This window comes from Antechinus flavipes, chromosome 1 (assembly GCF_016432865.1).
Source record: "Antechinus flavipes isolate AdamAnt ecotype Samford, QLD, Australia chromosome 1, AdamAnt_v2, whole genome shotgun sequence".
Lineage (NCBI taxonomy): Eukaryota > Metazoa > Chordata > Mammalia > Dasyuromorphia > Dasyuridae > Antechinus > Antechinus flavipes.
In genome coordinates this window covers 261,626,951-261,651,058 of record NC_067398.1, presented here as the reverse complement: position 1 = coordinate 261,651,058, position 24,108 = coordinate 261,626,951, and the positions used below count along the sequence as shown (strand labels likewise).

At 35.8% G+C, this 24,108-nt stretch overlaps 2 protein-coding genes across 4 annotated transcripts in view; one reads left to right on the top strand and one right to left on the bottom strand.

Annotated features, from left to right (window-relative positions):
* Positions 1 to 22,534, top strand: part of CYTH3 (cytohesin 3) — a 154,391-nt gene extending 131,857 nt beyond the window's left edge. Inside the window, exons 6-13 of one of the 2 annotated variants that reach the window (XM_052000926.1) lie at positions 899 to 979; positions 6,156 to 6,268; positions 8,961 to 9,109; positions 9,367 to 9,478; positions 17,379 to 17,455; positions 17,589 to 17,660; positions 17,799 to 17,953; positions 18,234 to 22,534. In XM_052000926.1, the coding sequence (XP_051856886.1) occupies positions 899 to 979; positions 6,156 to 6,268; positions 8,961 to 9,109; positions 9,367 to 9,478; positions 17,379 to 17,455; positions 17,589 to 17,660; positions 17,799 to 17,953; positions 18,234 to 18,306 (832 nt within the window). In that variant the 3' untranslated portion in view covers positions 18,307 to 22,534. Of the gene's footprint in view, positions 1 to 898; positions 980 to 6,155; positions 6,269 to 8,960; positions 9,110 to 9,366; positions 9,479 to 12,894; positions 16,339 to 17,378; positions 17,456 to 17,588; positions 17,661 to 17,798; positions 17,954 to 18,233 lie in introns of those variants that run through there. The other variant, XM_052000936.1, reaches the window with a different exon arrangement.
* A 317-nt stretch (positions 22,535 to 22,851) lies between these two features.
* Positions 22,852 to 24,108, bottom strand: part of USP42 (ubiquitin specific peptidase 42) — a 52,728-nt gene continuing 51,471 nt past the window's right edge. For both annotated transcript variants that reach the window (XM_052000912.1, XM_052000906.1), the window contains one exon: positions 22,852 to 23,926. The gene's annotated coding sequence lies outside the window, so the exon portion shown is untranslated. The remainder of the gene's footprint in view (positions 23,927 to 24,108) is intronic.

The window sequence follows — 24,108 nt, the reverse complement described above, 5'->3', positions numbered from 1 at the left end:
GCAGTGTTCCAATAATTATATCAGTAAGCAGAAAATAATTCAAATTTCTTTGGTGAGACTTGAGAGTCTTATTAAATAATATTAATAGCTCTGAATACATTATTCTTCTACCATATGAAGAATACTTGTAAGACATTTAACTGTTGTATGTGAATTAAATCATTAATTTTATATCTTGACATGGTTTGTGTAGTATATAAAAATATCTTGAGTATATTCTAATTAGCAAGCACTCTATTTTAAAGGGTTTATGTCTTGTCTAGTGTTCTAGTGAATGTACATTACATGGGTTTTTCCTGTTAAATTGTTTGAACTTGAATTTTATAGCTTGTATCTCTCTCATATTGCACCAGACACTGTGTAGCCTTTAATTAAAGTATTTTGGTGTACACGTGGATCTAAAGCATTTTATGGTTCTGAGGTGTCTACAGCATGCTTTCATTGCTATGAACTTAAATATAAGGTGCCATCTTTGGTTTGCCATGATAGGTTGAACATTTAGTTGAGTTAACTGGTTTATATTCCATTCATTTATTTAATAATTGTGACCTCCATCTTGTTTGGAAAATTAAATTAACTTTAAGATGTTTCTCTTTTAGATATCATTTAACTTCAAAAGCCATTCCTGTCAACTAAGGAGGGAGAAAATTTGGGCATAGCCAGTGTTTCCAGCTTCTTATACCAGTTTCTTAGCTAATCTAAGTTCAGCTATTTTAAAAGTGAAATTAACATTAAAAACTATGATATACATACAGTAAGGAAAAAATTTTCAAAATAATTGTGAATAGAGGCTATTTTTCTCTCCCATTTTTAAACACATAGAAAGTATACTTTCAAAAAAAAAGAAAAAGGTGAAAAAATTTAGAACTATTTTCTCATCATAGACTTTCTTTTCTAGAGATGAATTTAACATTAAAGTTCTTCAAGCTTTTGTTGAACTCCATGAATTTGCTGATCTCAACCTTGTACAAGCTTTAAGGTAAATATATCATTATATCTCTAAATTATTTCAAGTACAGTATTATAAATTTTGTCTTTAGGATTTCACTTTATCTTTAGTTTTGAAGAAATGTATGAAAATTAGTATTGGAAAAAAATCTTTGTTTATCTTTTTTGGTTATTGATTTCACACAGGAAGTATTAATATCTTTAGAAAATATGTATAATTGCATATCAAAAGCAGATCAAAATGGGTTCATGATCTAGACGTAAAGAATGATATTATAAACAAATTAGAAGAACATAGGATAGTTTACCTCTCAGTTTTGTGGAGAAGTAAGGAATTTGTGACCAAAGAAGAATTAGATTATTAATCACAAAATGGATAATTTTGACTATATTAAGTTAAAATTTTTTTGTACAAACAAAACTAATGCAGACAAGATTAGAAGGGAAAATATTTTTATATCCAAAGGATCTTTTAAAGGACTCATTTCTGAAATAAATAAATGACTCAAATTTATAATAGTTCAAGCCATTCTCCATTGATAAATGATCAAAGAATATGAACAGACAATTTTCAGATGAAGAAATTGGAACTATCTGTAATCACATGAAAAGGTGCCCCCAATCACTATTGATCAGAGAAATGCAAATTAAGACAACTCTTGAGATACTACTACAAACCTGTCAGATTGGCTAAGATAAGAGGAAAAGATAATGACTAATGTTGGAGAGGATATGGGAAAGCTGGGACACTGATACGTGGTTGGTGGAACTATGAAAGGATCCAACCATTCTGGAGAGCAATTTGAAACTATGCTCAAAAAGTTATTAAACTGTGAATACCCTTTGATCCAGCAGTGTTTCTACTGAGATTATATCCCAAAGAGATCATAAAGGAGGGAAAGGGATCCACATGTGCAAAAATGTTTGTGGTACCTCTTTTCATAGTGGCAAAAAACTGGAACCTGAGTGGACGCCCATCTGTTGGAGAATGGCTGAATAAATTATGGTAAATGAATGTTATGGAATATTATTGTTCTGTAAGAAATGACCAACAGGATAATTTCAGAAAGGCCTGAAGAGACTTACATGAACTGATGCTGAGTGAAATGAGCAGGACCAGGAGATCATTACACACAGCAACAACCAGACTATATGATGATCAGTTCTTTCGGATGTGGTTCTCTTCAACAAGGAGATGATTCAAATCAGTTCCATTTGTGTAGTGATGAAGAGAGCCATCTACACCCAGAATGAGAACTGTGGGAACAGTGTGGACCACAACATAAGCATTCTTACTCTCTATTATTATTTGTTTGCATTTTGTTTTCTTTCTCAGTTTTTCTTTATCTTCCTTCTTGATCTGATTTTTTTTTTGTGCAGCAAGATAACTATAAATATGCAATATTAAATTTAACTTGTATTTTAACATATTTAACATGTATTGGACTGACTACCTGCCAGCTAGGGAAGGGGTAGGGGAAAAGAGGGAAAAATTTGGAACAAAAGATTTTGCAAGGGTCAATGTTGAAAAATTACCTATGCATGTTTTGTAAATAAAAAGCTTTAATAAAAAAGAAAGAAATGTATATTAACTAGATAATGACATACATGAAGTAGTGTGCTCTGCTAATGTGTTATTTTGTGCTGCCTCAGTGTACCTTTTTTAAGTAGTTGTTTCAAGATAGCAGTTTATATTTTGTGAAAAACTTAATCTATATGACCAAAATTGTGATCCTTGCTAAAAGGGAAATTACCCAAGATCTCTGGTTTGTTTTTGATTATAATGGAAGTTCCCAAGATTATTGCTTCATTTTATTCCAGTTGCTTCTCAGATCTTAACATCCATTCAGTTTCTTCTACTGATCAGGTGACTGGATTAATTTTGAACATTAAAATATCTCCTTCACCCTATCCCTGGTGTTTCTTCCCCAGTTTCAGTTATCTCAATCAATTGAAAACTGATTCAATTAAAAACTCTTTGATTTTTGATAAAATTGGAAAGTTTTACAACTGTTATTTTATTCTAGCTCTAGTGTCTGGAAGACCTGAATTCAAGTCATGAATTTGACATATACCTGTGTCTCTGGGCAAGTTATTTAATTTCTCAATGCCCAGGAAACTGCCCAAGTTGTTAGTTGTTGAGAAGGTATTACTCTGCACTGGTAGAAGTTCTTCACTCTGAGTTCTATAGGAAGTTCAAGGAAATCACAGATCCAGTCAGGGAAAAAAAAAGAAAAAAATACACAAATACATATGTATGTATGTATATTTATACACACATATGTACATGTACATATTATATATACAGCTGTGTATATTATATATGTATTGATATATATCATATATTGAGATATATATATATATATATATATATATATATATATATATATGAACACACACACACACACACACACACACACACACAGTTTTAGAAACCAGAAATAGACAAAAGCAAAAACAGTTTTCCTATTCTGATTTTAGTGCTGCCTAGTCTTTTGAACTTTTAAGGTCATTAGGGCCACCTAAAGAGCAGAACCATAATAAATCTACTTTTCATGAATTAAATTGATTTCAAAAGCCATCAGAGTTCCCTTGTCTGAGGAAAATTAAGCATAGATGGGGAAAAAATGAAATGTGCCATGTTCACATGGCAGAGGATTATTTGTTCTACTCATTGTCCACCATAACAAAGGGTATGCCATATCATAATAGTTTTTAAATTGTATACTCCTTTCTTATACATATTACCATCTCTAACACCATTAAAAGAAAATATTATGTTCTGTGTTGAAAAAGGCATTATTGTCTGTGCTTGTAAGGGTCTGAGAGGAACCTCACATAGTATAAGAGGAAGTAAAGAGGCCTTGATGTGTGAGGCACTCGGATGTGATCTTTACAGCTAGTAGGGACTGCCTCGAGAGCGGAAGCTCTGGTCACATTGAGAATGCATCATCCATGGGGGATGTCTCCTTTCCTTATTGGCTGTAGGTGTGACCTCTTAGACCCTATATAAGCAGTGGGGACCAGGAAATAGATGGAGTTCAATAGGAGTTAAATAAGAGTGTAGGAGTAGTGCAGAATGGGAACACATGGAATAAAGTCTTGAGCTCGCAAGCCACTGTGTCTTGGTGCTCTGCTGGACATGAGAACCACTGCTCGGAAAGGCAGTGGCCAGAAATCTGAGGACCTATGATTGAGTAAGATTTCTGAAGGTCTGGCATTAGGCAAGACTGGCAATCAGTAACCTCTCAATGTGAGGTTACATGTGCTAAAAACTAAACATTTACTAATAATAAATTATAATTTCATGATCCCCACATTTAGTTATGTAACCCCACATAGTGATGGGGTTAGAGTACCTGATGATGGTATATAGGTAGCAAAATGATGGGGTACAAGGTGCAGAAATGCTGAACCCAGAAAAATTGTGGTTTGGGAGTACAGCCAGTCACTCCTCTATGAACCACCAAAATGATGGGGTTAGCTGCCAAATACTGGGAAGAATGAGTGTCACCCCAAAATTACATTGGGTTTATTAGCCCCACAAATTGTCTCAAAAGAATTTGTCGGCTTATACCTTCTCCAAATCAAAAGGTAAAGCATTTATTAAGCTATTAACAGTAAGCTAAATCCCTACGAGTTTTTAGCAAAGAAAAGGGGTTATAGCAATTAACTGGAGGCCTATTGATAAGGGAAAAGACTCCATAAAGTGTGGCAAGTTAAGGCAGGATTACTAGTAGGCTAACTGTAAAAGGGATTAGGGTCCTTAACAGGCTTCATTTAACCTTTATGATTTAGCAAGGGGATTAACCCTAAAAAGGGTTAATTAGCAAGCTAGTGAGGTACTAGTAGGTTCTTTTATAAGGGAAAATAGACCCTCAAGGGTTAATATCATAACTTGGCTTTCTGATTGGATACAGTAAACTGTGGGGTTGTGTTGATTTTGTCAATGCAAGGTCCATTTAAAGATGAGATAATTTTATCACTGGTCCTCCCTCCTTGCTCCAGGGACTAGCTTGGTTTCTAGATTGTTGAGAGTAATTTAGGCTCTCTCTGTCAACTGCTTTCCCAAGCCACCAAAGACCAGGGACCTCCTACTACAATGAGGTTGCCACCTTCCCTCCTCCCTGCTTAAGAAGTTTTGCTGTAATGTATGCTTTTATTTTAGGGCCAGAGCACAAACAGAATCTTCCATCAGGGTTTGTTATCATCTGTTAATAATGATGTGATGTGAATCTGTGGGATAGATACAATCTGCAGACTGTTCTCAGGCTGAGAAAAATGTAAAAATATTTTTTGATATCCCAATATTTTACTCCACAGATCATCCTCCTGTACCCAGTGCATTCTTTCTATCATGATCATTCACTGTGCATCATCTTTTCTCTACTTTAAATCTTGCTTTAGTTGAAGATTTGAAATAGTTCACTTCTATCTAACATTTGTGTCTAAAAGTTTGAGTCTTGGGGCTCAACACTATACAGAAAGATATTGGGCATATGTGTGTACTTCCATTTTTGAAAAATACATATCTCACAAAAAAAAAATGAGACAAATCAGACCTGTTTTTTGAAAACTTGAATCTTTGAGAAATAATTCCCCTTAATCACATACTTCCTAGAGCTTACTCACTTAAGACCCAGTGTCTGATGCCTTATTAGCCTCCTGAACTGTCCTTTCATTCTTTCTTTGTCTTTTGGACAAAATCCTAGAATCGTTGAAGTGTTGAAACAAAGGTTTTTCCCTTATGTTTGGCTGCCATCTCTTTTCTGTGCTCTCTTGTTAGAGTTGGTGAAGCAGAATGAATGATAAGGTGGTTGTTCTGTATGTTCTCATTCTATTAACTTTGAAAGTAATCATGTTACTTCTTATGCATAAGATATGTTTCTCCCTAGTTCTTATGAAACAGTGCTAGTAGCTTTTGCAAAACCCAGAGAAAATGATCCTTTTGAGTTCACTATTGTGAGCATTATTCTTCCCCCACTCGTCTGATGGGCAGAATAGTTGTGTTTTTCTTCTGCAATCTGGGCAAATCAGATCTATTGATCAGATTGGGAGATGGTGTATACAGTGGGAAGAGCCACTAATTCTAGAATTAGAATACCCTTCATACTTGCATAAATTTGAGCAAATCTCCAGATACATTTGTATGTATATTTTTCTAAAAATTTCAACAGGATTATTTACAACTTTGTGGGGTTTTTTAGGCAGTTCCTGTGGAGTTTCAGACTTCCAGGGGAGGCTCAGAAAATTGATCGCATGATGGAAGCTTTTGCTTCACGCTACTGTCTCTGCAACCCTGGAGTCTTCCAGTCTACAGGTGAGTAAAGATGGCTTTTAGATTTTCTTCTCAGTTCTCCTGTTAAAATACTATAACTCAACTTGGAAGAGACTGAACTAAATTCATCACAGCTGTGCTGGCTGTATGCCAGGTGACCTGTCACTGAAGTCCTGAACTCTTACGTCTTCATCTGGAGTTTCCCTCCAGAATCTCAGCATCAGCTTTTGTCTCGGTCCCCACACACAGAAAAGGAAACACCGACAGGGAGAGTTCTTTCTTCTTTATTGTAACCTGAGTCCAAATCCGACAGTTAAGAGAGTATCTCAGGCAAATTACTTACCCTTTTTTTTCTTCATCTTTTTTTTTCACTTACCCTTTTTTTTAGCCTCAGTTTCTTCATCTGTAAAATGGTGACACTAATGCCTACCTCCTGGAGTTGTCTTGAAGATCCAGTGAAAGAATATATGTAAAGCCCAGTGAAAGTTTTAGAGTATTATTTAAATGCTGCTATTATAATTAATAATATTATTTAAATAAATTAAACAAAATTATTTTTATTTTTATTATCAACCAAATCATATCTATTATTATTTAAATAAATTAAATAAAATGTTATTTTTTTGCCACTTAGAAATTGCAGTATTCAGAAATATGACAGATTTCCAGACGTAAGATTAAAGAAAGGTACAAAGTTCAATTTTGACTTATCAGATAGGATTCCAGAAATGTTAATGTTGAGAGTAACACTGTTGGAGATGATCTGTCTTCTTTGAACTTTTCAATATAATCAAGGGTAGAGAATTGTGAACTCTTCTTAATTGTGTTAATAAAAAGAGTCTTCTGTTCTTCATTTGATCAACTCTCTAACCTATTTTCAGGATTTCTTCCTAAACTTTGACTTAGTTTTCCTTTAGAAACTGGTTAGGCCTTGGATAAGAATCACAAAGCATTTGAGAATAACATTTTTTTCTTAGATTCTGCTTGAGTACTGATTCAGATAGAACCGAATAATCTTTAGATCATGACACTAGCCAATATTATTTCACATTTTCTCCTATTTGTGCAGAGCACAAACTTATTTCAAGTATAATCTATGTTGATTAATTCTAGAATCTTTTTTTTTTTTTATCTGCTCTTTCTGCTTTTTAGGTTTCATGTAATCAGTAGCAAGATGCATTTTTCTGGTTGATTCATTATGAATACTGTGTTCTTTGCATTTTACTTCAGTACAAAGAATGTAGGAAAACAATAAGAGGAAGAACATAACTGTTTCTTATGCTATAATAGTATGCCAGGTGAGCCAAATACCTGCTGTTATTTCAGGAGCACTTATGAATCATGTAGACTCTCCTGGAGACTTGACCTTTCACACAGCTTGGCGACTACACAGTCCCACTTATATATTCCTGAAGATTTCTGAGTGCTGGCTCAGATTCTAAATGAGACCATAATCATGAACATTGCATTGTGAATGGCTGCATTTGCAACCTGAGACCCTCCAGAGATAACTCCATAAGTCAGAAGTGAATGCTTCTACTTTTTGCCAAGCACCTATAAAGTTCTCCTGACTTTGTACTAACATGGGTGGGATTTAATACCTGGGGTCTCTAGTAAGTTCAACTTCCCTCAGTGGGAATTCCTCCTCCCTAGAGCCTATACAGCCCTCTGCACTGCACTATTGTGGATGAGTACCACCCTGTTCCTTCTTCCCCCACATGCATAGGGGAATTACTCAGGGTTGCTAGAGGGTCATGTAACCCATACTTATGGTAAGTCTCACCTTCTTCACTGGACTTGAGTGCAGCCTCAGCAGCCATATAGGCCAAACAATACACAAAATACATAATACACAAAAGGAAACCTCTATAGTTGTTCCAGACTTAGAACACTATCATGGGTCTGAAACACCCCTCTTCCCCCAAGTATATAAAGCATGTAAGGTCATTGGAGAGTCAATCCCGTTTTGCATATCTGAAAAAGCCAAAAGGCACATTACTATTGAAAGACAAAATCTGGGTTTGGATCTCCTTGTCATGATTTTATGCCCTGTTGCTAGTTTCTGATCCCTACAGCTTACCCACTTTAACTAGGTTTTTGGCCCTGATTCAGGAACACTTTGCCAGCTTACTATTCCCTCCATCCTCTGCCGTCCTTGGGGCCATATGGTTCCCTGGGTGAGCCACATGATTGCACTGGCCTTTCTCCAAAGAACTGAGTTCACATCTATGTCTCTTCCCCCTCTTTCCTTTTAGTAGTCCATTTAAGTACTGGTATAATCTTCTTTTAAAGTCTAGGCTCTTTTTTGTGTAAAAGAGTTATGAATTTTGATCAGTACTAGAATAAGGGCCTCATTTATGGCACAGAAAGAACTTGACACTAAATATAAGGACTTCTACCTTATCTAGGAGTCACTAGAGGAAGGAAATTATATCATTTGTCTACCACGCACTAAGCTAGTCTGAATGTAAGCGATCTCTGAATCTATTCCACATACCTAAAATGATATATCATTGAGAGGGAACAAAAAGGCATACCCTGAAAACTAATATTAATTATAAAACATATTCCAGTTTTAGAGAATCTAGATTTTGCCACTGCTTTGTAAGGATAATGGTTTTATTCTCCTGGGAACCTAACTACCTGTGTGGAGGGACACGACTAGCTGCAAGCGTATCCCCAGCCTTGCAGCATAACTCAGTGATCTCTCTGGTTTGCATTGGATTTATTTCAGATACATGCTACGTGTTGTCTTTTGCAATCATCATGCTAAACACCAGCCTCCACAACCACAATGTAAGAGATAAACCAACAGTAGAACGATTCATATCTATGAACCGAGGCATTAATGAGGGTGGGGATCTCCCAGAGGAATTATTGAGGGTAAGTTTTATTAGAACTGTGAAAATGTGCGCTTGAAGTCAAATCCTGTGTTTCTTACCTGTTAAAAAAATATTCAGATGTGAGAGTTTCCATTGTAATTATTAATGTTCTGTTATTTCAAAAGTAATTTTAATCTGATTAGCATAACTGTCACTTTATAACTCTTCTTTATTTTGTATTCTATTTCCCTAAGGACTAATAAAGAGACCACAACGTCTTTTGATTTTTACTGAAGTTACCATTTTATCCCCTTACAGAATTTATATGAAAGTATTAAAAATGAGCCATTTAAGATTCCGGAAGATGATGGAAATGACTTGACACACACATTTTTTAATCCAGATAGAGAAGGCTGGCTATTGAAATTAGGTTAGTATCAGAATTGCTCATTCTGCTGCATTGCTTTTTGTGTTTAATCATAGGTTGCTTGCCCCTCTTTAACACATTGCTGTAGAACCTAATAGGAATTACTGCAAATTCAGCTCTGTTAAATGCCCCTAATCTAAAGGCAGTACCTTTAAAAAATGCAGTTCAGTCAAAATAATGCTTTTGATGGTTGTACTTCAGAGTTAATCTCTCCTTTGAATGGTGGCATGTCGGAATTGAGGCATCAGCAGAAAAGGGCTTTTTAATCTCTTAAAGTCTCCATGACAGAGAAAGAACATACTCGATTACATTGATCCATCCCAGAAAACTGTTAAGTAATTTTCTAGATAAAATTTCAACTCAGTTTTCTGTAGAAGCAAATGCATTTATCTCCAAATAGTTTTATGTGTGTGTCTTTATTTTCCCATATTATTTGTGACTTTCTCTTGGTTTGGTTTGGTTATGATTTCTTAATGAGTGGTTTAAATGTGCCTTCTTGTTTTCCTTCTGGCCTATGACTATCACCTTTCTGTTCTGTGACTGGCTGTCTCTGCTTATTCTGCATTTAGGAGGTACGTACCCAATGGCTTCCTGCTCTTCTTCAGTTGCTCATTTCTGCCTTGATTTTCCTTTCCCCTTTTGTTGGCTTGTACAAAACTTTACTTAATGGCTGAGTCATTCACTTGTTTCTATACTTCCTCTGGACTCAATTAGTAGTCCAACATTGGAGATTCCTGTGGTAGTAGTCATTGGAGGAAACAAACCCTTGCAGTAAGTTTGTCAATAAAGTAACTCAGGTCTTTTTGAGTCATGGAACTGAAAACTAGTCTAGTTTCACTTCAAAGGAGTAAAGGACCTCTAGTTTCACTATTTAAGAACTGTGTTCCACATTATCCCTGAACTAAAATGTTGATTTAATAATAAGCCGACTAGTTTAATAATCTTATTTCAATCTGGCAGTAAAGCATTTTAGAATACTTATTTCCAAAGTGATTTTGTTATTTTTTTTCCCTATGAGAAATTAACATGGAGCCACAGTTTAAAAAAAAAAAAAGCCACCCTAAGTTAAACTTCCTTTATTTTACGTAAAATGAAAGATTGAATTAGAAAATCTTTAAGGTCTCTTCCATTTTTTATTCTGACATATTTGTCAGTTCCCAATCACTTGGTCTCCACCCTTTTGTCTAGAACTCATACCTGATTTGTCAGATACCTCTGATTTGGGGAGCTGTGACTCTCTTAAAATCTAGAGAGGAGTGTTGAGACTGATATTCCCTTTTCTTCGATATCTATTTGATTTCATAGAAGGATAGGAACCAAAGTGGCTAATAAGCTTAAAATTGTCCTCTATTTTAGGACCTTCTGAAAAACCTATGGCTCATAAGACAATTGAAAGTATTAAAAATGACATTCAGAACCTAATTAAGGAAATATAGGGTGTTAAGGTTGACATGATAATATCTAGTGGCCAGTAAAGACAGTTTTTACAACTTTCTTTGTGGTTGAAGTAGAAAATGAATCTGGAATTTGGAGAACCTCATACCTTTGTGGAAAGATGGAGAGCCAAATGTGGACTTGGGAAGGAGACTAGACAGGAAAAGGAAGCCTAGAGCCTAAATGCCAGCTTGATTGCTATTACTAAACCCACTCAAACAGAGGACCATTCTTTTGGCTTCTTTCTCATTGACTTGAAAATTGCCGATGTTAAGTTCTTCATAAAGCAGAATGGGAGAGAGTGTTTATTGTGTTATTTTGGGTTTCTTAAGTTGTAAAGCCTGTTACACTGAGGAATCCTACTTAGTCTCTCTTTTTAGGAATTTAAGATTTGTTTATTAGTCCTTTAGTGCATATACAGTAGACATGTAGAACCAGAATTGAATAGATAGAGGAGATTGGAATGGATCATGTTTGGGATCTACCCATTGCTTTCAATGATCCTACATTTCTATCTTGAACATTTCCACAAAAGCCTGCCTTGGTGATGCCAACATTTTTCTGGTGATACTATGTAGCTATGAATCGTGGGATATCATAAATGTAGGTGATCCAAAGAGCATTGGAAACGTGTGTGATGGTTTTAAGTAAGTTGTGGCATATTGCCAATGATTATTTGTGCACAAGAAGTGACATAAAAGGAATTAATAAAGAAATTTTATAACCAGAAAAGGAAGGATGATGTAGATAATGCATCGGGAGAATGGACAGCCCACTTGTAGCATTGGTATTCACAAAATAATAAAAGAATCAAGAGATTAAGCACATTGGGTAAATCTTTAGTGAAAGATTTATGGAGAGTTATACTCAACCATTGCACAGAATCAGAAGGATGGGTTGTAGTTTGCACCAGGGAAGGCAATACTCATAACTGGTAAGATCAGTGATCTATTCAAATATTGAAGCAACTTCCTTTCCAATTCTTGCTGCCTATCCAGTTTTGATTGCCCAAGGATAACTGAACAATAATAACAATTACTATATAAATGAAAGATCTTTTTTTTTCTTTTTTTTCTTTTTCCTTTTTCTTTCTTTCTTTTTTTTTTTTTTTTTTTTTTTTTTGCTGAAGCAATTAGGGTTAACTGACTTGCCCATAGTCACACAGCTAGGAGGTGCTAAGTGTGGGAGGTCACATTTGAACTCAGGTCTTCCTGACTCCAGGGCTGGTGCTCTATCTGCGCCACCTAGCTGCCCCTGAAAGATCTTTCTTTAAAGGGCCACAAGGCAGCAAGTTTTCAAGTGAAAGTGATAACTGACAGACTTTTGTTAGTTATTTTTTAAAACATAAGTTACAATGAGTATTTTAACATAGATAAAAATATAGACCTATATAAGGACCCCAATGTTTCCAAAGGGATTTGAGAACTTGAAACCAGAAATTTCTCTTTGTAAAGCAGTCAGTTGTGGAGGAAATCATTTACTTATTTCACAGATTGTATGTTGATTGTTTTCATATTAATGTCAAGATTAATAATTTTGAAGTAGGTGCCAAAGGTGTTTTTTTAAAAATATGACTGCTTTTCTAGGGTGTATGAGAAAATTTATGGAGAAATTGCCCTTCAACATCATGTTTAGATATTTTGAAATAACTATTAAATGAACAATTTATAGTTAACAAGTTTAAGAATTGTGACCAAGACAGAGATGGAGGATTTCTGCTTGTCTGAGCGCAGCTAAAAGGAATCAAGAAAGGAATATGGATGTGACAAATCATAGGAGAAAAAAATTGGAATTTATTTTGTTTTAGTGTTTTGGGTTGTGTTTTTGCTGCCGCTGCTGTATGAGTTCAGGTCTCCCTACCTTGTAACTTGTTCAGGCTAGAAGTGCAGTAGTCCCCACATGGGCACAGTTTTACTACCCATTGGCAAGGGAACTTTGAGCCTGCTCTGTTTCTAAACTGGGCTATTTTTTTTTGCTCTTCTTAGGCATTGTGGTGGTCCTTTGTTCCCGTGGGCTCAGGCTTAGTGCAGATATCCGACCATTTTCACTCACAGCAACTCAGAACTCCCAGGCTCTCACCCAGCCTTAGCCTCCCAGCAGTAAGGGATAACAGGCCGGTCCCACGATTCTCAGCCCGGTCCTTTTGTTTTAAAGAAATCAAGAAGAACACTACAAAGCAGAGATTCTTTGTCTTCTTTCTGGAGCCTGTTGTGGCTCCCGGCAAAGATGATGATGCTGATGGTGGTGATGATCACAATGACAATCATAAAAATAATAAACAGTAGCTGGCATTTATATAGAATCTGCTGTGTGTTGTGCCTGTGCTAAGCATTTTACAATTATTATTTCATTTGTTCCTCACAACCACTCTGGGAAGTAGGTGCTGTTATCGCCATTTTACAGATGAGGAAACTGAGGTAGATAGCAGTTAAGTGACTTCCCCCAGGTCACAACTATTTATTGTGGCTGATTTTGAACTCATGTCTTCCTTGTGACCCCAGCATTCTATCCACTCTGTTCTTTGTGAGCCACCAGCCACCTTTAGGAGAACTGAAAATAGGTTTACAAACTACAAGTAAATTAGGGGAGTTGGGAGGAGGAGTCACCATGAGAAGTAAATAAATCTAGTCTTTCTTGGTACAATAATAGTGACATAGAAATAGTTCCCCTGAAGTCATAAGTCCCTAGATTTAATTACCTAGAATTAACTCATTTGGTTTCACTTCCTCTTGCTGATCATCAGTACCTTCTGTGTGCTATGGGCAAACTCTGCCTTTTTCCATATACTTATAATTGAAGGAGGCAAGAGAGATCTTCCAAAGTACCATACTTGAAGATCCATCTCTCTTCTGTCTGCTTCCATCTGGGATGAGAGAGGCAGAATTTAAAGAATTTACACTGAGACCACAAAACTTATAATTCAATACAGAATCCAAAATTGCTACCATCATTGACCCACACTTAACACCGTACACCCAGATAAGGTCAAAATGGGTTCATGACCTAGGCATAAAGAATGAGATTATAAATAAATTGGAAGAGCATAGGATAGTTTACCTCTCAGACCTGTGGAAGAGGGAGGAATTTATGACCAAAGAAGAACTAGAGATCACTATTGACCACAAAATAGAAAATTTTGATTATATCAAATTGAAAAGTTTTTGTACAAACAAAACAAATGCAGACAAGATTAGAAGGGAAACAGTAAACTGGGAAAACATTTTTACAATCAAAGGTTCTGATAAAGGCCTCATTTCCAAAATATATAGAGATTTGACAGAAATTTATTTCTAAGAAATCAAACCATTCTCCAATTGATAAATGGTCAAAGGATATGAACAGACAATTCTCAGATGAAGAAATTGAAACTATTTATAGACATAAGAAAATATACTCCAAATCATTATTAATCAGAGAAATGCAAATTAAGACAACTCTGAGATAGCATTACACACCTGTCAGATTGGCTAGAATGAAGGGAAAGATAATGGGGAATGTTGGAGGGGATGTGGGAAAACAGGGACACTGATACATTGTTGGTGGAATTGTGAACACATCCAGCCATTCTGGAGAGCAATTTGGAACTATGCTCAAAAAGTTATCAAACTGTGCCTATCTTTGATCTAGCAGTGTTTCTACTGGGCTTATACCCCAAAGAGATACTAAAGAAAGGAAAGGGACCTGTATGTGCCAAAATGTTTGTGGCAGCCCTATTTGTAGTGGCTAGAAGCTGGAAAATGAAAGGATGCCCATCAATTGGAGAATGGTTGAGTAAACTGTGGTATATGAACGTTATGGAATATTATTGTTCTGTAAGGAATGACCAGCAGGATGAATACAGAGAGGATTGGCGAGACTTACATGAACTATGCTAAGTGAAATGAGCAGAACCAGGAGATCATTATATACCTCAACAACGATACTGTTTGAGGATGTATTCTGATGGAAGTGGATCTCTTCGATAAAGAGAGTTAATTCAGATCAAAGATGGACAGAAGCAGCTACACCCAAAGAAAAAACACTGGGAGATGAATATAAACTGCTTGCATTTTTGTTTTTCTTCCCGGGTTATTTATACCTTCTGAATCCAATTCTCCCTGTGCAACAAGAAAACTGTTTGGTTCTGCAAACATATATTGTATCTAGGATATACTGTAACCTATTCAACATGTATAGGACTGCTCGCCATCTGGGGGAGGGGATGGAGGGAGGGAGGGGAAAAATCGGAACAGAAGTGAATGCAAGGAGTAATGCTGCAAAAAATTACCCTGGCATGGGTTCTGTCAATAAAAAGTTATTTAAAAAAAAAAACCCAAAAAACCAAAATTGCTGCCGTCATTTGTTCAATTTGTTCATTTGCCTTTGTAAGAGGCCCTGCAATTATTAATCCTTAATGTGAGGATAATAGACTATGTCTTCACTCATAGTTGAGAAAATGGGCAGAGGCAAGAAGTCATTTTTTCCAGTTTCATAATGTGTCAGGGATCAAGACAGGACTCAAATCACTAACTCCTTCCTCTTAACAGCCAACTCTGCTTTAGACTAGAACGCCGGCTCCATCTTTTCAATAGCATGAAGCAGGGGCTCATTGGACCCAAGAATTGGGTAGTGAATGGTTGCTATTGGGACTCTTAAGACTGTCAGTCAAGGAAGTGGAAATAATACATGATTTAAATTGCTTTCCAGTAGTTTGTGAGGTGAGGCTTGGCAATAAATTCTTGAGGCAGGATAAAAGTATCAGTGGAAATCTCTATTCACCTTTCTTTCTCTAGAATTGTTTTAGACTTCTCTGGTTGGTTGGTCAGTGATCGTGTAGGATTAATTCAGACTGAAATGCAGGGAGGATTAGAGATGATTTTCCCCTCAACTAGAATCTTGGGTTTTTTTCAGACTTAAAACATTTTTCTGTTTATCTCTCTCACCTTCCCAGCTTCCTTTTATGGAGTAGAGTTGCACATTTAAACCAACCCAGTTTTCTCCAGTTTAACTATCCTCACTTATAAACTACCTTTCTAAGAAGCATACCAACTCCAAGCCACCAAATCAACCCATATGGTGCAGAGACCAAGAGCAGAGCCAGGCCCGTGTCCTTATTTGCCTTTCCATTCTTTTCCTTGTGCCCTTTTCCCCAGCCAGCATCTTCTTTCATTCTGTCTCCCCTGTCTCTGTTTGAACATCTCAACACTTGATTCTGCTTGCTCAGATTCATACATTAATGCCATAGTCACCATGCAATGATTTGTGGCTTAAGCCACTAAAAGGATACTGCCAGTCTTAAATATTCTGTCAAAACATGCATGTCAGAAGCGGCGGGATAAAGAGGGGGGACACCCCTCCTTCACTCTTTGCAGATGTGGGAGGGCCACAGGCATGGAACATTGCAAATATTTGCAGACTTTTGATGTATTTCTGATTTTTTTCCTCTTTTTTTTCTTTAAAAAGTTTCAATATATGGGATGGTTATCTTGGAGGGGAGGAATAAGGAGAAAAATTCTGGTGATGTTAAAATAAACAATAAAAAAATTGATTTTTTTAAAATGGGGATTAATTTGGCCATATCTGCCTTATGTTGAGTAAAAAAAAAAAAAAGGTTGGGGAAGGGGGGTTGTTGTTTAAAAAAAAAAAAAAAAACTTAGCAAAATCAACAAATAAATTATATCCAGTTTTATATATACTGTGATTTACTGATAATTTTGGTTGGGGAATAATTTTTTTCAAAAATTTATTGTTTTATTTTCAGGCCCATATTCTTTTCTCTCTTTTCTTTTCTTTCCCATTCCCACTGAGAAAGCAAAAAAACAAAAAACAAAAACCAAAAACAAACAAACAAATAAAAACAACCAAAAAAAACAAAAAAAAGCAAATATAGTCAAATGAAATAAATTGGCCATATCCAAAAAGACAAAAGTCTCAATCTGCATTTTGAGTTATATGGATGACTGTTAATGAACTATGCCATTTCTGCTTATTTAGTAATGAGCTGATGATAGGAGTAGGCAATGATATCTTTCTACAACCACTTCAATGTGTGAAGATGAAACTAAATCATGAAGATGGGATTTTTCCTGGAAAAGGATTTAAAAAAAAAAATTGTAAAGTATTACCTACCCAAACCTCAGGGCAATCAAGAGTGAAAACCAGTGGCTGGGACTTGAAAGAATTCACTTCTTCATGAGTCTCTACCATTGTCAGAGAGCTGTTTATTATGAAACGTATTTGGGGCCTTAGTCCTTCAGGCACAAACCTTTCTTTTTAGTATCTTTTCTATCATTAGGCTGTTTTGTGCCCCTGAACCATTAAGACAGCGATGAAGATGAGATCAGACTAATAGCAGTGTTAAAAGGTCAGGAGTAACCCTTGTAAAAACTTCCCATTCCGTTGATGGGGTTCCAACGCCATATTGGTTTTATAAACTAATGTCCCACTTGCAAAGGGAGGCTGGACTCAGCCACTCTTTTTATTTTTATAGGTGGAAGAGTGAAAACCTGGAAGAGACGGTGGTTCATTTTGACAGATAATTGTCTCTATTACTTTGAATACACAACTGTGAGTATGGTTTGAAGGTTGTTAAATTCTCTTTCCAACAGTAACAGTGTAATCCTTTCCATAGTAATCTTTTTTGAATCTGATCCTCCCTAGTGATTTCAGATGACTCAGAAAATGCTGTCCTATCTTGCAGGATAAAGAGCCCAGAGGAATCATCCCTTTGGAAAATCTAAGCATAAGAGAAGTAGAAGATCCCCGGAAACCTGTAAGATATGTTTTTTTGGAAATTCTACTTTTAATGAACCAGCAAACTAAATAAACTTTGAAGCAAGCTCTCAGCATGCTTAGATCCTGTGATTTATGAAGCTATCTTTCTCTGCCTTTGTCTTGTCTTTTTACCCAGAATTGTTTTGAGCTCTATAACCCAAGCCATAAAGGACAGGTCATAAAAGCCTGTAAAACAGAGGCTGATGGCAGAGTGGTGGAAGGCAACCATGTCGTATATAGAATATCTGCCCCAACCCCAGAAGAGAAGGAAGAGTGGATCAAATCAATCAAGTGAGTAATGGGCTTAAAAATAAAAACTGCAGTGTTTTCAAAAGATTCTTCTCCTTTTTCTGACAAGTTCTTTAGAGAGTATGGACTGAGAAGTAGGAGAGTTACGTTCAACACCTTAAATCTAAAACAGCATTAGTGAACTTATATGTAGATTTTTCAAGTTCATTCAAATTTTTTAAAACTGAGTTTTCTTTTAAGTAAATCTACTATAATGGAAAAATAGATGGACTTTGTCAAACCACAATTACCTGACAAATTTTTTCCTCTTTCCCTTCACCAGAGCAAGTATCAGCAGGGATCCTTTTTATGATATGCTGGCAACAAGGAAAAGAAGAATTGCCAATAAAAAATAGCATTCTGCTGTTTGGACTGTGATTCACCCACGTTCCATATTAAGGGGAGCATGAACTCAAGAGTTCAAACAGGTAAAAGTAAGAAAAAATTTAGAGAAAAACTGGTCAAAGAACATTCCCGCCTCTCTCATTGGAGTACAAGATGATGCAGAAAACCTTCTGCAAGATAACTCACTAGAAGACAAGTACTTTACATAGAATCCTGCAGATGATGTTCCAAGGATGAATGTATGGGATTTTAATTATTTAAACAGAAGACATGGAAGCCTTATATATGCTTTGGATTTTCAATAACCTGGAGAAAAGAATCAGGCTGAGAGACATGAACTGTCTTCCCTTCCTATTTATTGTGCATCTTGCTCAGGATGGGAGATGTTAGAAAATACTTTTCTTAGGATTTTTAGCCAGTAAGAATTCTTTGTTATACAGCCACCAGAATTGGTGTACAGTATGATCCAGAACTTGTTTTCTCTATGTGAAGAACTTTCCTGCCAATTGTATAACACATAACCATTAGTGGCAAAGCAAATCATTCCAAACTCAATTATTTGATAGAAAAAAACACCACTTTTTTATTTAGAACTTTTTTCCTCTGATATATAGGAATATAGCTTTTATATACCTTTTTATATTCTGAAATTATAACAAAATAAACTTTTACTTTCTATCTAACAATAGTATTTTTAGAATGGCAGCTATAAATTTAATTTAACTCCTGGGCACAAGTACAATGTGCACAGAAAATATGCAGCTCCCAAAGGTAAAAGCTTTGGAAAAGAAAAAAAAAGCAGTTTGAGTGGTAGCTGTAGACAATTGAGGTGGTTTCAAGTCTATGCTTACTGCTGCCATAGAGACAGAATTAGATGAGGGATAAGGTAAAAGGCAGTATTATCCTTTTATCAAGATACTTAATTTGACAAGTACTAGAACCCTGTGGGAATAGCTGGTTATGTAGAACATAGAAGATAGAGGTATCCAGGAATCTTTGAATTTTTAGCATTTTATTGGGGGGGAGAAGGGAGAGTCTTCCTTAAGCATCTGAATCAAATCACACACAAAAAAAATTGGCTTTAATTTGCCCCAGAAATTAAGCATTAAAGCTAGTTGTAAACAGCAGAGTGGTGAGATGAAAAGGGAACTTTTCTCTTCTAACCTTAGCTGAGAAGGTGCCTTAACTTTTATGTGGCATTTTTTTTTTTTTTGCCCCAAAAGTATTTTCTTTAAAAAAAAAAAAAAAGCAAGTTATCATTGTTAAGGATAACTATCCTGTGGTGTTGATACTGTAATTGTTGATTCTTAGAAGAGGGAAATCCTCCAAATAGAAACATGTCATTCATGTATCTGACTGGCCTAGGGAGCCTGTTCTTTGCTATCTGCACTCTAAAATCTTAAGGTGAAATAAAGTATTATTGCTTTTATTCCATGACCTTATTAGGAGATGACCAAACTTAATAGAATGAACTAGAAATAATTTGTGAGCTCTCTTTCCTCTTGCAACACACTTTAGGCTTGTTGTGAAATATTTAATATTCCATCATATGAAGGACAAATTAAACTGTGGGGCAAATGCATAATTTAAATGTATAAGCATTTTCTTAATTGCATGGCACTAAAGGTGTGTTTAAAACAGGTCGAATTACAAATCCATCAAGTATATCAATGGAACTTTGGAAGTTCCTTGGAAGTATAGAGAGTTTTTAGAATACTACTACTAATAATAGCATAGATGATAATCGCATGGATATATTAGAGGCAAAGGGATGGGTGTTTATAGTAACGGGATATTTTAGCCTGGAATCACAAAAGAAAATCTAAAACTTCCAAAGTCTAGGGAATGCAAAATAAGTTACGGGGCTACAGATTGGACCAACTAATAGATTTCTTTAATAACACAATTTTATTTCAATGATCACATCCATTTAGATGCAGGGCATAATATTCTCCCTAGGAGTCCCTCTGTGAAGGTGACTATGTGGAGAAAATTTAGTATTAGATGATGTCACCGTTCTTGGCATTATCTCCTCTTTCACAAATGAAAATTACAAACTAGGTATCTTCTCCAGCCAGAAAACTTAATAAATTTGTCTCGCCTACACAAGCTATGTGGTAGACATAGCACAAGGATTCAGAATATATGGGTGGTTTTAGTTCCTTCCTGCTGCAAAGTCTAAGTCAGGGAAAACCTCAGATTTCAAGTTCACTTTTTATGCCTTTGTCAGACTCAATGGTGGAAGTAAACATTTATGTGATCCAGCTCTTTAATGAAGCTAAGGCTGGGTGATTGTGTGAAGGCACCAATTCAGGCCATTCAAAGGGAGAGGTGCATTGTGGAGTAGATGGCATCCAAAGGTATCTGAAATCACTATTCCTACTCATTTTTCAAATTGATTTGTTCCTGGGTCTTGGAGGGCTTTTAAAAGGTACCGTAATTTCTTAGCAAATTTAAAATGTGGGAAATTTTAAGCTTTGGTTTTGAGAAAGGGGTACCCTACCTCTGCTACTCATTTGTGCATATGCAATTTTGGGTTTTAGCTTTCCATGAAAGAGCCTCATGGTATAATACACCAAATCAAATGTTGCTTATTGATTATAGAAATACTCATCAGCCTAGGATCAGGCAGTCTCTCATCCACAACAGCGGTCTTTTTTTTTTAATGATTCATTTTGCTGAAAACCACGAGCACTTAATTTTCCATGTTTTCTCTCTCATTACTTCTTAGAAATGTTCTTTAAAAAAAAAAAAGTCCTTGGTGCAAGGGGGGCGGGGGGCAGATACTTTTCTGATTTTGACCTCACAACCATATCGGTAAAAAAAAAGCATGAAGGAAATGCCTTATGAAAATACACGTGTTCTTTTGCCGTAGTAGTTTGTAAAAGAACTTTACCTATGTGGATGTTTACATGGCAAGTTATAGTAACTTATATAAAATTATGTTGTGATAGCAAAAAGTAGCAGACTACTCTGCATTTTAAAAGAATCAATCAAACTGTGGTTAGCTTATTTCTCTCCTTTACCCCACCTACCTTTTGGAGTGTGGGCAACAAGATTGTGCTGTACTTGTAATTTTTTAATTTGCCACCAAAGGTATTCTGTTGTTTTAAATGAATTTTGAGCATTGTGACAGTATTTATTAGCAGGGATGGAAAAAAGGCCAACATTTCCACTAAGCCATCATCAGTTAGGCTTCTCAAGGAGCAAAACACCTCAGTGTCTACCGGGGAAAAGTAGCTGGAACCCCAAGAGCCAGAAAAGGTATTGTTCACAGGAGGGCGAGGACCTCCCCACTCCCCTTCCGGCACTTGGAGCTCCTCTTGTAGGCTTTGACTAGAGAAGCCTTCCTGTGAGGTGCCATAAGTAATTTCTTTTTGCCTGAGCCCAGGGAAGTGTTTTCCTTGTCCCCTCCATCCCAAGATTCAATCTTCCTCCTCTCCCAGTTGCTTTCAGGGCTTGCATTTTGCTCCAACTTCTGGCCAAAGACTGAAAACTTTCTTCAGGGACAATAAGGAGGAGGGAGGGGTAGCGTGTACCCAGTTGGGGACAATGACTCTAGGTAAGCTACTTCTGTTGTACTTCTCATCTCCTGTAATCTCCTCCCATCTCTCACCTCACCCCCTCAACCAAGTTTGGCTAGTGGCTATTAACAAATCTCAATCCCGGGAACAGTGTAATTTAGAAAGCTCTTCTCTTAAGCTCAGCTGGACTGACTGCAGCGTAAAGTAACCCAGCTCTTAGGCAAGTCAAGCTCTCCTCAAAGGTCACAAACTCTTTTGAGCAGTTTAACACATGTGGTACCAAACTGGGTCAGAATAGAAGTTATTTATAGATGGAGCAGCATTTCATGCTTCATATAAAGCAATGCATATTTTTAAAGTTATAAATGCATATATCTATCTAAATAGATATGCTTGCTGAGAAGTTAGGTCTGTTGAAGACCAGAAGCTACAGTTATAATTTGTGAATTATCAGTTTCTTATATTTTCTTGGAAAACATTTCTATTTACAATTAAATATAAAGTTATGATGTAAATAATGTACAGATATGTATTGAATTTTAAAGTTTGTGTTTACTCATTGTACAACCACAATTTGCATGAAAAAAACATTCTGTGTATCTATTCATAATATTTTGTTGTAAAGTGGATAGGATTGTTGTATGATTGTAAGACCCTATTGCAAATAGTGTGTTACACTTAAAATAAAAGTCAAAATTGTATTGTTAAACACAAATGTCTTAAGGTCTGGTTCTTTAAATGCAAAAAGTAACAGATAATAAGTGCAATGGAAAATCATTACTTGCATTGTAGCTGGCTTTCCTTTGCTAAATAACTCTTAACAATTGAAGGTCCAGCCCTGATATATATGTAGCAAATTAGCAAAACCCAAACATAAAAATAAACCAGAACCCTACAAAAAGATGGTCTTCTCAAAGTATAAGTGTGTCATCCACTTGATTACTTAAAACAATGCAATTAATTAGGAAGGAAGGAAGTAATAATGTATAATAAGCAAAGCTAGAAGAGCTAAAATAAAACACAAACAAGCTGTTTTTGACTTTGCTGTATTTTATATACTATATAAATTTTACATGCTATATATTTACAGTGGGGCAAGTGCTTTTATAATCTTTAAAAAAACAAAGATCAAACTTTAGACATCTCTGAACAACACAGACTGTATAAACCATACAGATTATTCAGATATAAACTGTATTAAATACAGTTTTCCCCACTCCATCTCCTGATGCAGGACCAGTGAATTATAAGTATATCACAGTTTGATAGCATTTCCATATTAAAAATAAAATCACAGTATGAATTTGTCTGTAACTAGAAACTTTAAGGGACCGAACTGACAACTCAGACTCCAATATTGTATAGTCAAGACAAGTGACTGTATAAAAAAGTGTTATGTAATAAAAACATACTGTAGGCTTTACAAATAAAGTTTGGGTTATACATTCATAATGTAAATGCTCATCATAACTGGTAAATTGATTGGTGTGTTTCCACAAAGTTCAGAAACAGAACTTGTCTATAAAATACATCTTCAAATCTTGAATACAACTAAAATGTGAAGCAAATTAGTTTCTAGTATCAGACATCACAGAAAACAGAGAGCTCTCTCTCAAAATTCTAGGTAAGAGCTTGTGAATCTTTAAATAAGTCTTTAAATTAAATATACAGTTTTTTTCTTTTTTTTTCCCTTCCCTTCCCACTTCCCTCCCACCCCCTCCTTTTTAAATAATTCCATGGTTTCCTGGCTTGGTCTTGCACCAGATGTCTAACTTGGAGTAACATTACATGAAATACAAGTAATCAACCTGAGTCTGTAATTAAGCAGCATTTGAGATGTTCTATTCCAGGGCATTATTTTCAATGTGATTATATACACGGTATTTTACAACGGTCAGCAGTTGTAGAAAGTTTTCATCCATTTGGATTAAGGGTAATTAAGAAAAAGTCTCAAGGTAAAAATTAAAAAAAAGTTCTTCCATGGTAAAATCCTGTACAGTATTTACTGAAGAAGCACCACTTATGGATTTGAACAGTTAATCATTTTCTATATTTATAAATATAATTTAAGCTGTGTTGGGGATGGCTTCAGTTGAACACTCTGAATCTGAAAGACAAGACATACTGTAGATATTAGTCATTCCAAAGACAGGAAGTTTTAGAAACAAAGAGCTTAGCTGGCTTAGCATCAGCTCTCTCTTCTCAATACTAATGACTTATTCATGTAGTTTTTAATTAGAAAGATCCTAAAAGACTTGAAGGAAGATGCTTTTCTCATTGAAATATTTC